Genomic DNA, 14,756 nt, shown 5'->3' with positions numbered 1-14,756 from the left:
CAGGCCTGGGCTAGCGATGTGTGAGTTGACAAGTGGTTGTCGAATGAACTGGAAATCCATGACACATCGCAAGAGTGGGGCCCGAGGCTTGGACCTTTAGAGGAAATGGACCTTTAGGGGAAATGGAGCTTTAGAGGAAATAGAACTTTAGAGGAAATGGAGCTTTAGAGGAAATAGAACTTTAGAGGAAATGGAACTTTAGAGGAAATGGAACTTTAGAGGAAATGGAGCTTTAGAGGAAATAGAACTTTAGAGGAAATGGAACTTTAGAGGAAATGGAACTTTAGAGGAAATGGAGCTTTAGAGGAAATAGAACTGTAGAGGAAATGGAACTTTAGAGGAAATGGAGCTTTAGAGGAAATGGAGCTTTAGAGGAAATAGAACTAAGGACAAGCAGACTAGCAGCATCCAGAAAGGGGTGAGATGCAGGGTCGTGTAGAGTCGTCTGTTTCCCGGGAGGAGAGAAGTGGAAGCACAGTGTGGTGGACTCTAGAGCCTCGTTGAATCACCCTTTTAGTCGTCATTTAACTCTTTCCAAAGAGCCAAAGAGCAAAGTTTACAGATACAGGTCGCTCGGACCCCTCACTGCTCCCTCGGAAGCCGACAGGGGCGGGCCATTACCCAAGGACGGTGATGGTTCCTTCCTCCAGGTTGCATGTTAACAGCCGGTGGCCAAAGTACACCTTGGTGTTGGGGTATTTCTCCACCGCTGGGGGGACAGGGGAGAAAGCAGACACGAGTCAAGTTCTCAATCTGACTCACTTCATCCAAGTGAAATAGGGATCATCCTGACCACCGCATGATAGAGTGATTTATTCCTATCCCTGGCAACATGATTGAAGTGGCATTTTATTGGGTAAAAGTTCCAGGGTAATTTATAGTAAAAGACATGAATAAAAATCAACCACTCTCATCTCAAAAAGAAAAGAAAAGATCCAACTAACTCCATTATGCAAATTCTCACATTGCTAAGATTATCAGCAGCCTGGAAAGGAAATAATCATTACATATTTTAAAAGTTGCCAAGGCTTTCTTTGTGATTGAAAATACTCAGCCAAATTCTTTCTCATACGATGCCTGCTGTAAGCCCTCTAGACTTCTAATTCAAGTTGTAACAAGTGTTGATTGTTGATACTAATGCTTTTTATAATCACACACTGAAACCCTTGGGGGGAAAAGAATTAAAATATTTGAAATGTCTCATAAATAGAGTCAGATTATTTTGTTGCTGTGTTTTTTTTTTTTCTCCTGCTAGTCATCTCTGGAATTTAGCCATTTTCATTTTCTGAACTATTAATTATGTTCTTGTCATAGTCGTAAAAATATGTTTTTTATCCGTATGAGTTCTCAAGGATAGGGAAGCTGTCATTACAGGCTATTTGTTGGTTTTAAGCCACCAATCAGGATGTGGGGATTAGTTCACAACCATTCGCCTTATAAATGGAGTAAGGATGATGCTGGCAGGAAAAGGAAGATGCCTGAGACCACAGGAAGCAAAAGGCCAGGAAACGGATGCCAGAGCTTCTGACTTCCAACTCGGTATTCCCGTCTCTACTTACTTCCTTTTTGTCTCAAATTTTGGATTCTTTTGTCCCATTTTTAAATTGTATTTTTATTGATTTCAGAGAGGAAGGGAAAGGGAGAGAGAGAGAGAGAAACATCAATGATGAGAGAGAATCATGGATTAGCTGCCTCCTGCACGCCTCACACTGGGGATCGAGCCCACAACCGGGCACGTGCCCTGACCTGGAATGGAACTGTGACCTCCTGGTTCACAGGTCGATGCTCAACCACTGAGCCACACCGGCCGGGCCCTTTTGTTCCATTTTTGAGTTTGATTTGGCGTGTGAAGACTTAAAGATTCTTGAACGTGGGATTGGAAGTTTTAGAATACTGAAGTCTGAGCGACCTTCAACCAAAGACTTATTTACATATAAGAAATCCCTTGGCAAATAAATTTGGAGAAATCAGCATTTACCTGAGTCACTAAGGCTAACTTTTACTAGTATTGTGTTTTCTTTGATTACAAAATCTGCATTATTAACCGGTCCACCTAGTATATGTTATTGGCTTCAGAAAGGAAGGGAGAGAAGGGAGAGATAGAAACATCAATGATGAGAGAGAACATTGTTCAAGTCACCTGTTTCTTTTTAGGTTTTTAATAGGGTTAACACAAAATTTACAATGACACATGTGACTGGCATTTGCAGCGACATCTGGGACAGCACTGCCCTAGAGGATCTGCAGTGTAGACTCGTAGAGTAAAGGCCCCGAGAAGTACTGGAAGATTACCAGGAAGACTTAAAACTTGCTCGAGGCAGGACTCAGCAAACTCCCTTGGCCCTGGGTCCTTTTCCTGTTGGTCTGGCTTAGCCATGACTAACGCCCCACAGATGAGTGAATCATGACAGGCTCGCTCACGAAACGCTGGTGCCGGAAAATGCGTTAGTTAGAATGTCTCAGGGAAGGCCGCTCAGTCAGGAGGAGATGAGCGTTTACAATGAACTGTCCATGGAGAATGGGCGGCTCAGACGGTAGACTTGTGTAAAGGAACAAAGCACGTTACATCCCAAAGTGTATTAGCCAAAAGGCCCCGCATTCATTTTCCTAATGGATTTATAGCATGCATTTATTTATTTATATTTTGTTTTTCATTCATCTCAGAGAGGAAGGGAGAGAGAGAGAAACATCCATGATGAGAGAGAATCATAGATCGGCTGCCTCCTGCACGCCCCCTACTGGGGATCGAGCCCGCAACCCGGGCATGTGCCCTTGACCGGAATCGAACCCGGGACCCTTCAGTCCGCAGGCCGACGCTCTATCCACTGAGCCACACTAGCTGGGACGTGTTCATAGCATTTATGAGCTTGCATGCTGCGCAGCACATGTCAGTGGCAAGCAGTGAGGGGAGCTTCTGACCTGGGCACCGAGGCTGGGTCTTTCCTGCCTGTGTTAGCGTCTTGGTGTTAGCAGATGTTTCATATATAACATGGGAGGCGGCACAGTTGCAGTTAAAAGCATGAACTTTGGAATAAACAGACTCCAGTTCAAATCCACATTCTGCCACTTATTAACAGTGTTACCTGTTGCCCTGTGGGGCCCTCAAAGCCTCCTGCCCCATCTGTACAGCTGAGATGAAGGTAATTCCCACCTCACCCGGTTGTGGGGAGGGTTATACAAATTGCGGCATATAAAGCACTTACTATAGTGCCTGGTGCCTCGATGCATGGTTGCTATGATTTTCACCTTAATAAATTTAGAGGGTACTAGAAAGAGATGGTCTTAGGTTGCCAATACTACATTTTCAAAAGCTCATGTTGAAAATTACACCTTCTTAAGATCAACATGAATCTGTCTAGCCACCTAGCCCCACTCTGCCCTTCTGCCCATCCAAAAGACAATCTTGCAAATGTATGTAAAGAAATTGAATTAAGAATACTAAGCCCTAGTCCAGCCGGCGTGGCTCAGTGGTTGAGCGTTGACCTATGAACCAGGAGGTCACGGTTCGATTCCCGGTCAGGGCACATGCCCGGGTTGTGGGCTCAATCCCCAGTAGGGGGCATACAGGAGGCAGCTGATCCATGATTCTCTCTCATCATTGATGTTTCTATCTCTCTCTCCCTCTTCCTTTCTGAGATTAAAAAAACAAAAGAATGCTAAGCTCTATTTGTTTGTTTGTTTGTTTCTCATTTTTCTAAGCCTTATTTGTTAAGTCCCTGGTGAATTAACTAGAAGGACTTTCTCCATCACTCCTCCTCCCGGTTTAATTCAATTCCATTCAAAAGGCACATTGCAAATGGCTTTGGGTAGGGAACTGTGGGAGAAACTCAGATAAATCACAGGCAACCGCTGCTCTCCAAAGAACAGAGACTGCTGGTCTGCATCCAGGTAGACGGACGGACTTAGCAGACAGGAGGCGAACTGCAGGGGCATGCTGAGCAGGGAGTGGGTCTGCTTCGCACAAATGCAGGAGGACAGAAAACTACTGTGGTCAAGGGATGTGGTTGGATTGGTTAGCCAAGCTGCAGATTCAGTGACCAACCCAGGCTTTTTCCCATTAATGTGTGGGCCTTCCTAGTTACTCAGATTAGAAACCTCAGGGTTACATTTTACTCCTTCCTCTTTCTCAACCTCCCACGCCCTCTATCTTTGGGTCTCCCACAAATACCTTGAATCTGCTCCCTGCCCTCCAACCCTGTTGCTGTAGCTTTTAGTCCAGGGCCTCATTTTTGCACACAAGCATCATCCCAAATCTCTGAAGCTTGTCCTCTCTATTAGCCTCCACACTGCTGCTTTAAAAGATATATATATATATATATATATATATATATATATATATATTTGATTTTTTACAGAGAGGAAGGGAGAGAGAGAGTTAGAAACATCGATGAGAGAGAAACATCGATCAGCTGCCTCCTGCACACCCCCTACTGGGGATGTGCCTGCAACCAAAGTACATGCCCTTGACTGGAATCGAACCTGAGACCCTTCAGTCCACAGGCCAACGCTCTGTCCACTGAGCCAAACCAGCAAGGGCCACACTACTGCTTTCTGTTTTTCTGAAATGCAGATCTAATTGTGTCACTTTGCAAATCATCCCAGCATATCTGTTGTTCCACTAGACTGTGCATTATTCATTGGGGATCACACTCATTCATTCCAGTGCCCATAGACAATAGGAATTCAATACGCGTTGAAAAAATAATCTGTATTTAAGATGATTGAAAAGGTGAAAGAGATGTTTCACTACTACGTTTCAAGAAGGGCCTGGGATTGCACATCGTCCTGCTGTTAATAACTCACAAAAATAAATGGTAAACAAGTCCCAATAAACCATGTGACAAGATTAGTCTCATGTGCTATATTCAAAATGACAACTGGAAAATAAAGCTTTGGACTTACCAGTTAACAGATCCTTGTTTAGATTTGTTCTGCTTATAGAAAGAATATACTGCAAGAAAAATAGAGTAGATGCTGTTTGTCTCTGGAGAATGGGCACATGTAATTCTATGTTACTCACTCAGAAATAGGACAAACTGATTATTTAGCGGAAAGTTGCAAGCTCCATTTTAAGACCATGTAGCTAAGTAGCCTTTTTTAAGAAAACAATAAGCACTTTAACCAAATATATATAATACGACGCTTACGTTTAAATTTAGGCTTTTGCAAAGTTTGATGCTATAAAAACCAAACCCATCTCTTGTAGGAAAATATTATTTTCACTAAGATAGCTTTAACAACAAATCGTAAATTTCATGCGTTTATCTGAGGTCTCCAAATTGAGCTATTTAGAAAAGCTTACAAAGACAACACCACAAGAATAAATGTACTATTTCCCAAAGAGGTTACTCTGAAGGCCTTCATTTCAATGTGAAATGTGTGGGGGGGGGGCGGGGGTGAGGGGGTGACTGTGGCCAGAAGGGAGTTGGTAGGAGTGGATCACCTGCCTGGGGCACATGTTGGGTATTTGTGACTTTGTAGGACAATTCAGTGGGACCGACTGTTCTGTGAGGTATGACAGGCACAGTATGCATCGGGCCCACCATACTTTTAGGGGTACATGAAATGTCTCAATTGTATTTATTATTTTAAATAAATTTTTATTGATTTCAGAGAGAAAGGGAGAGGGAGAGAGAGATAGGAATATCAGTGAGGAGAGAGAATCCTTGATTGGCACACCCCACACTGGGAATGGAGCCCACAACCTCGGCATGTGCCCCGACTGGGAATCGAACCATGATCTCCTGGTTCATAGGTCATCAACATTAGACTCAGCTATAATCAACAAATATCTCTAGCGTCAACCTACCTGTGACTTTGTCCCATAGGGAATTGCAGACTTTTTTCCTGAAAAAGAGTGAATCATTCTTGCTCTCATGGGAATTCCTTGAGATACAATCTGAAATAAAACCAGAAATACCCATCTCAATTTCTGTAACATGGCATTATGCAAATAAGATCGATATCAGTTTTAAAGTGTGATTTGTAAATATTTTCAAAAACATTTAAAAAATAATGTCAAGGACCATGGAAGCACAGTATGGGGGAAACTAAATTAAAACGGTGTTCCTGCAAATTTTAGTTTTTGCTTTTTCTTTTTTGAACCGTTAGATGTTGGAATTGACTTAAAGTGCATTGGGTCCAAATCAAATATTACACTTGAGGGGAGTGTTTTACTGTCAGAGAGGGGAAATGATTTTTCTCACGGTCTCAAAAGAGAGCCATCCATGGGGCCTCAAAAACCCAGGCCTCCTGAAACCCAGCGCAGTGTTTGCCTACACTCAGACCTCAGAAGAGTGTAGAAATGGAGCTGGAACTCATATTGACTCATGTTATCATTTTGATGCCCATTGTCAACAAAAGTCCTATCAAGAAAAACGTATCATTTCTGTCCACATTTTCAAGCTGCACGGCAGACAGTGAAGCGACATTGAGGCCATGGAAGGAGAATCTACTACAGGCCCTCGATCCTTATCCAAAACCACAAGGCCCATTGGTTTCAGAATTCAGAAACGTTCGAATTTTTGAGAATAGTTGAGTGCCTATGTGGCTATCCCATAGCTCCCAGCAGCGTCTGGAGCACCACCTATAATCAAACAAAATATCTCTGTAGTAAAACAGTCACACTAAGCGAGAGAAAAATAAGGCCATAAAAAGCCTCCCATCAGGTCACATTTTCTGCTGAGTGGCTGATGAAAAGCTTTCTATTTTCAGAGTTTTCTGGAGTAGAGAATTGTGGGTAAGAGATCATGGACCTGTATAGTCAAAAGAGTGGGCCCGCCGGCGTGGCTCAGTGGTTGAGCGTTGACTTATGAACCAGGAGGTCATGGTTCCATTCCCGATCAGGGCCCATACCTGGGTTGCGGGCTCAATCCCCAGTAGGGGGCGTGCAGGAGGCAGGCAATCCATGGTTCTCTCTCATCATGGATGTTTCTATCTCTCTCTCCTTCTCCCTTCCTCTCTGAAATCAATAAAAATATATCTTTAAAAAAACAAATATATTTTTAAAGAAAAGAATGGAGTTGGCCTGCTCCTCTCATCCTAATGCCACCTCAGATCCCACTTTCCGGGGGCAGAACTTTCCCATCCTGTTGAGAGCCCAGAGGGGGTTGCAGCCTTCCTCTGCCCCAGGTCGTGGGTCCTGCCCTGGATCCCAGGTGCCTCAAGCATCACATGTTCACCCTCTTGCCAAACTCAGAAGCTTGAAAGGCTTTGTAGGTTGAGTCTGCGCGCAGAGGTTCTTGGCATTCCATAGCGCCCTGAACCAGGATGAACTGAAACCATGCAATTGCTGCAAAACAGCAAGTGTTACCTTCTCTAAGGAAAATGCATGAACGAGGTACCTGGTCTTCCAGGCCAATGGCTTTCAAGGCTTGTCGTCCTCTGTGAGAAAGGGCCAAGTTAATGCTTCTTCCACGTGCCAGTTGAGCCACTCGGATATCTAAGACGTTGCAAGTAGAGTCCACGTTACACATGTCTCCTTTTTTTTTCTTTTAAATACTTACGTATTTTTATTGATAATATAAACAAACGCTCTATCCACTGAGCCACACCGGCTAGGGCACACACTACTCCTTATATCCTTGGACAAGATGGGCATGTAACACCTGAGCGACTGGTGTGACCAGTACCAAATTAAAAGACCTTGTTAACTCTTATAGAGAAAATGCTAATAATAGTAAATTTGTATGAATTGAATTTAGATAGTTGACATTTAAAAAATTCTAACAGTTCCCCTTTAAAAAAATTGTTTTAAATCTGCCCAGCCGGAGTGGCTCAGTGGTTGAGCATCAACCCATGAATCTGGAGGACACAGTTCGATTCCCAATGAGGGCACATGCCCGGGTTGTGGGCTCCATCCCCAGTGTGGGGCGTGCCGGAGGCAGCCGATCAATGATTCTCTCTCATCATTGATGTTTCCCTCTCCCTCTCCCTTCCTCTCTAAAATCAATAAAAATATATTTAAAATATGTATATATATCTTTTAAAATTGAAAGAGATCACAGAATGAGAACCACATCTCAGTTTTCGGAATTGTCTTACCTTCCCTAGCTTCGTACACATCAACTTGGAAATTCCTCTTTGCAAGGAAGCATGCATTTAACGATCCAACCTAGGAATCAAAGCAAGTTTCTTTTCACATTTTTATCTGATTCCACCAGTATAAAGAATTTTTACTGTCGTGTGTGGCTTGGTTATCACACCAGTTTATTTAGTCACTACTAGAATGCACCATTTGCAACAATAATGGCATAATTCAAGATTAAATGTTATAATTTTAGAGACAGGTTTCTTTTTTCTTTTTAGAGTGAGGTATAACTTTTATACAAAGATCATGTATACAGTTTACAGAATAATTCAAAAGCAAACACACACATAACCATCATTCTGGTAAAAAAAAAAAAAAAGTGGAACATTGCCACCTGGCTGGCGTGGCTCAGTGGTTGAGTGTTGACCTTTCACTCCTGCTCAGGGTACATGCCCGGGCTGCAGGCTCGATCCCCAGTGTGGGGTGTGCAGGAGGCAGCCGCTCAATGATTCTCTCTCATCAGTGATGTTTCTCTCTCTCTCCTTCTCCCTTCCTCTCTGAAATAAAAAAAATATATATATTTTAAAAAGTAGAACATTGCTGCTCTCCTAAAGCTGCCCCCACCTCCCCCTCAGTTATGAGCCCCAGCCTTTCACCAACAGGTAAACATTATGCTGATTTTTGTGATAACCCGTCCTTGCTTCTTTAGAGTTTTACCGCTCAGGTATGTATCTCTAGGCCAGTGGTCGGCTAGGCCAGTGGTGCGGAAAATTGCGGTTCTCGAGCAAATGAACTCTTTGGCCCCTTGAGTGTGGCTCTTCCACAAAATTCCACATGCGGGCACGCATGTACAGTGCGATTGAAACTTCATGGCCCATGCGCAGAAGTTGGTATTTTGTGGAAGAGCCACACTCAAGGGGCCAAAGAGCTGCATGTGGCTCGTGAGCCGCAGTTTGCCGACCACGGCTCTAGGCAATTTGGGTTGATTTTGCTTGCTTTCAAATCACATAATTAGAATCACATGTTTATTTATTTTTTTTTTTTTTTGCATCTTGCTTCAACACAACAATATGCTTATGAGATTCATCCATTGCATGGGCACGTTTTTTTTTTGTTATGACTTTGTGAGTCATCCTTGCATGACATCTCACAGATGACTTAGCTGTTCTACTGTTGAAGGGCATTCGAGCGTTTCCTGGTTGGGGACTATTATTAACAACTAGAGGCCCGATGCATGAAGATTCGTGCAAGAATAGTCCTTCCTTCCCCTGGCTGCCGGCACCGGCTTCCCTCCGGCACCCAGGACCCAGGCTGCTGTGCTTCGGCCACCACCGCCACCCACCGGGGGGCATGCTCCGAGCTGCGCTTCGGCCGCTGGGAGCAGGTCCCCACCCCTGTGTGTGTCCACTGGGGTGGGGGCGTGCTCTGAGCCGTGCTGGTCATGACTATTAAGGTTTGGAGCCGGTCGTGACTGTAAAGGCATCCTGGACAAATTTGCATATTACCTCTTTATATATATAGATGCTACGAAGGACATTCTCCTAGTCCGTATGTGCGTGCATTCTTTTCCTCTAGAGCAGCGGTTCTCAACCTGTGGGTCGTGACCCCTTTGGGGGTCGAACGACCCTTTCACAGGGGTCGCCTAAGACCCTCGGAAAACACATCTATAATTACATATTGTTTTTGTGATTAATCACTATGCTTTAATTATGTTAAATCTGCAACAATGAAATTGGGGGTCACCACAACATGAGGAACTGTATTAAAGGGTCTCGGCATTAGGAAGGTTGAGAACCACTGCCCTAGAGTTTTATACTCGAAAGTGCAATCTCTGTCCAAAGGTTTATGTGTCTTCACCTTTATTATGCCACGTGGTTTCCCATTTTGTACTAATCTGTTTTCCAACCAGCAGCTTCTGAGAGTTCGTTTTTGCTGGCGCTTGATGTTCTCAAACTTTCAAACATTCCCATTGGAGGGTCAGAGGGGAGGAGGGTGTTTTAGTCTCTGCATGACTGATTAACTAGAGGGGGAAGGCTTTCTCCCATATTGATTGACTGCTTGCAGCTCCTCGTTCGTCAAGTGCCTGCAAAGTCTCTTGCCTATTTTCTATTGGGTTGTAGGTCTTTTTATTTTCCTTCTATTGATCCTTTGAGTTGTTTGTAGATTTGAGTACAGAGTCTTTGTCATTTTTATTATTTATTTTTAAAATATATTTTTATTGATTTCAGAGGGAAAGGGAGAGGGAGAGAGAAAGATCAATGATGAGAGAGAATCATGGATCGGCTGCCTCCTGCACACCCCACACTGGGGATCGAGCCTGCAACCCAGGCATGTGCCCTTCACCGGAATCGAACCTGGGACCCTTCAGTCCGAAGGCTGACGCTCTATCCACTGAGCCAAACCAGCTAGGGCTCTTTGTCATTTTTAAATGCTGCCAATATCTTCTTCTGTGGCTTGCTTTTGATTTATTTATTTTTAATATGTCTTTATGGATTTCAGAGAGAGGAAGAGAGAGGGAGAGACAGATAGAAACATCAATGATGAGAGGGAATCATTGATCAGCTACCTCCTGTATGTCCTCCACTGGAGATCGAGCCCAGAACCTGGGCATGTGCCCTTGACTTGAATCAAACCTGGGACCCTCCAGTCTGCAGGCTGACGATCTATCCACTGTGGCTTTCTTTCTTTCTTTTTTTTTAAAAATTAATATATTTTATTGATTTTTTACAGAGAGGAAGGGAGAGAGATAGAGAGTTAGAAATATCGATGAGAAAGAAACATCGATCAGCTGCCCCTGCACACCTCCCATTGGGGATGTGCCCGCAACCAAGGTACATGCCCTTGACCGGAATCGAACCTGGGACCTTTCAGTCCGCAGGCCGACGCTCTATCCACCGAGCCACACCGGTCAGGCTGGCTTTCTTTTTAAACTCTAGAGTAACTTATAAGGATGGCAGTTCTTTAGTTCAGTGTAATCAGATTTATCAATATTTTACATTATTGTTCATGCATTTGGTATCTTTCAAAGAAGTCTTTCCCTACTCTGAGATTATGAAGAGTTTTTTGTCTGTTGCCTTCACCAACCCGTATAGTATTGCCCTCCTACTAGCTTTGTGTAGGTTGCAGGGATTTACCTACTTGCCGCATCACTAGCAACTGAAGTTTGGCAAGATCATCCATACTCAATGATCCCACCTGCATTCTCAGCAGCATTCCATCCTGCTGTTCACCAGCCTCTCTTCTTGATCTCTTTTTTTTTTTTTTTTGAGCTCACACATACGAATGTCTAATTAACGTAGCTTCTTGCATGTCTCAACGCATCTCAGAATCAACAGATTCAAACCGAAACGTGTGATCCTTGGCCCCATCTTGTCAGTTCTCTGCGATATTCCTTATGTCAGTGAGTGGTATCCCATCCATCTCGTTGCTCAAGCCAGAAACTTAAGAGTCATCCCTTGCACCTCTCTCCCCCTCATTCTCCATGTTGAATCCATCCCAAGTTCTGCCAATCCTGCCCCGTAATGTTTCTCCATCCACCCATCTCTTTCCACATTCATCATCCTGCTTCTATCATCACTACCATTACGCTTGACTGATGCCAAGTTTTCTGTCTATTCTATCAGCATTCACCTGGCCCTTTGCCAATTGGTCCTCCGCAAACAGCCATTTGGAGCAATGGTGAAATCGATCATTTGAACTAACTCTTCTGCCAACAGGAAAAGAAAACACAGAGAGATGAACCCGGCATTGGGAGCCATGCCTAGGGGTGTCTACTGTTTGCAGAGCAGCCTGAGAATTTCAGCAGAATTTTATCGGACTCATGAAGCTATAGGGACAGCATTTGGGCTTCAGAACACCCACCTGACTTCCTGCTTAGGAGGATTTACTAAACCTCCAGGCTTTGGGTCAGGACTCTAAATAGATACATCTTAGGAGAAGGGTAGACTGGAAAGAAATCAATGATCAAAGGGACTAAAGCGTATCTAGGAAAATCCTCTTTAGTCTTGACTGGATTACATTCATCTGGGCTTGCTGTTAAACAGAGCCATCTCCTAGAGGCAAACTGTGTCCTGAAATACTCCCTACAAATGGCATCACCATAAGCCTCGAATTTCCTTAATAATTTTCATATGTATTGTTCCTACCCAAGGATATGTTTGTTTTTTATTGACTTTTAGAGAGAGAGGAAGGGAGAAAAACATCCATGTGAGAGAGAAATATTGATCATTTGCCTCCCTTATGTATCCTCATTGGGGATTGAACTCGAAACCGAGGTATGTACCCTGACCAGGAATCGAACCCGCGACCCTCTGGTGTACATACAGGACAATACTCCAACCAACTGAGCTACCAGGGCCAGGGCCTTCATATATATTTAAAAATGTATTCTTAATAATTTCATACTGCATGATTCTCTTATAAAGACAACTAAAACTAATCCACAATATATGCATATACATAATTTTAAAATTATATATATATTAATAACGTGTATATAAGTATTTAAAAACTTTACTTATAAATGAGAAACACAGGATTCGGGGCAATACTTATAACAGGTGAGAGAGGAGCACAGAGGTGGATATAAGTCTGTCAATGTTGTAATTCTCATGTTGAGTTCAAAGGTTACAGCTCCTGTTGATTATTGTTAATCAACAAACAAGCAAAAAAGTAAATAAAAATGTCTCCTCCAAGATGAGTCATAATAATGTGTCCTGAAATAAAGATGAGGATAACTCCAGTTTTGTGTAACTGAGGTTCAAATAAAACTAAAAGGAGCAAAAAAAATTGGTAGATGTTACTGACATTCGACTAGAATGATTCGTAACAGGGCTGATAAAGAGCATTTTACTCTAACTTTATTTCCTCTGCTCACTTTCTGTAAAACGTGCTTAATCGGAACAACTGTCAGTACCTTTTTAGTCCTTACACTGTAAAAAAAAAACACCAAAAACGACTGAAACTACTAAGATAGGAAGATATAAATGGAAAGGAGAATGTGTGTATACCACTCTGAACCCACCACAAGCTCTCATTGAAAGCACAGCTGGTTCCTGAGAATAAAGAGGGAAGAAGGTGTTGAGAGAAGTGAAGACTTTGGGGGGAGGGGTTAAACTCCTGGGAGCAGTAAAAGCTTCCAGAAAGTTCTTGGAGCTAAGCCTCGATAGAGAGAGGACAGTTCTACGAAGGACGTGGGCAACTATGAAAAGTCTCTATATTTGTTTTGAAGCACCGAAAGTCCAGAGCACTCAACTGTTTTGATCATAAAATAATTTGTAAAAATCAGAGTTTTATTGACCATTGCCTATGGGTGCGTATGCAGAGCTCTAACAGGGGTGGGCAAACTTTTTGACTCGAGGGCCACAATGGGTTCTTAAACTGGACCGGAGGGCCGGAACAAAAGCACGGATGGAGTGTTTGTGTGAACTAATATAAATTCAAAGTACACATCATTACATAAAAGGGTACGGTCTTTTTTTTTTTTTTTTAGTTTTATTCATTTCAAACGGGCCGGATCCGGCCTGCAGGGCCGTAGTTTGCCCACGGCTGTCTAAGGAGATTCCTTGGTTACTTAATTATGGATTTACCCAGTTTTCTGTTAGTCCATTTCTCCCACTTTCTGTTTCTGTCTCTCCCTCTACTTCCTTCTTTACAGGTCACATGCTTTGGCCCCACCCTGCCCATGCATGATATTGAGGCCTAAGTTACCAATCAAAACCACTTGAGACCTAACCGGTTTGGCTCAGTAGGTAGAGCGTCTGTCTGTGGACTGAAGGGTCCCAGGTTTGATTCCGGTCAAGGGCATGTACCTTGGTTGTGGGCACATCCCCAGTAGGGTGTGTCCAGGAGGCAGCTCATCGATGTTTCTAACTCTCTATTCCTCTCCCTTCCTCTCTGTAAAAAATCAGTAACGTCATTTTTTTTTTTTTATGAAATGATGAGGTATGCTCTCAAAGTGCTCAGCTGGTGTGGTTTGATGTAAGAGGATTCGCTAAATTTCTGCTGATTCCCATGGGACCTCTCCCACAATGATTGGCCATGTGGGCAATGATCATGAGGAAACCGTAACTTTAAGTTTATAAATGCCGACCCTAAAGGGAAGGGGAATCAAGATCATTACAGTTTTATGCGCTTCATACCTCTTTATTGTAATGTGTTTGAAATCAACCTGATAATGTCATGTCAAACATGTGTCAACTTATCAACTACTCTTGACTTAAGGAAGCATATAAAACTCTTCCTTAGAATCAGTCTGAGCTGGTCACCACATGACTTTTGAAAAGCCTGCTTCTACCTCCTACTCATAGAATTACAGTTGGGTCTCAGGAATGTGATCTTTGGACATATCCATGTAATGAGGGCTCCAGTGGAAGCTGAGGCTGACTTGCTAGAACTGGAAAGCTACACCAACTCCTTGCAGCCAGAAAAGTAGAGATGGTTTTTCAAATCCCTTTTTCAAGTTGGTCCTTCCAAAGACTACATCCCGCGTGACACCATTCTGATGAGAAACATTTCTTGCTTCTGAGCCACGTAACTTCTCAGGAGATGATTCCTGACTTGGTTCTGAAAGCAAACTCATGCACGCAAAATATGTTGGTGTGTTTGATTGGATAAGGCACTGGGGTAACCTTTTTCTTTTTTTTTAAATTTAAATTCTTTATTGTTTAATGTATTACATAAGTCTCCTTTTTCCCCCATTGACCTCTCCCCAACTGCCCCCAACCCG

General features: G+C 43.1%; 1 protein-coding gene across 3 annotated transcripts in view; it reads right to left on the bottom strand.

Annotated features, from left to right (window-relative positions):
• KMO (kynurenine 3-monooxygenase) overlaps positions 1-14,756 on the bottom strand; it is a 30,489-nt gene that overhangs the window by 13,466 nt on the left and 2,267 nt on the right. Inside the window, exons 2-6 of one of the 3 annotated variants that reach the window (XM_006102784.3) lie at positions 8,044-8,113; positions 7,344-7,441; positions 5,810-5,899; positions 4,903-4,951; positions 622-709 (exon numbers count right to left, since the gene is read on the bottom strand). In XM_006102784.3, the coding sequence (XP_006102846.2) occupies positions 622-709; positions 4,903-4,951; positions 5,810-5,899; positions 7,344-7,441; positions 8,044-8,113 (395 nt within the window). The remainder of the gene's footprint in view (positions 1-621; positions 710-4,902; positions 4,952-5,809; positions 5,900-7,343; positions 7,442-8,043; positions 8,114-14,756) is intronic. The other 2 variants (XM_023744104.1, XM_023744103.1) reach the window with 2 other exon arrangements.

This window comes from Myotis lucifugus, unplaced genomic scaffold, assembly GCF_000147115.1.
Source record: "Myotis lucifugus unplaced genomic scaffold, Myoluc2.0 scaffold_428, whole genome shotgun sequence".
Lineage (NCBI taxonomy): Eukaryota > Metazoa > Chordata > Mammalia > Chiroptera > Vespertilionidae > Myotis > Myotis lucifugus.
This window is presented reverse-complemented; position numbering and strand designations above follow the sequence as displayed.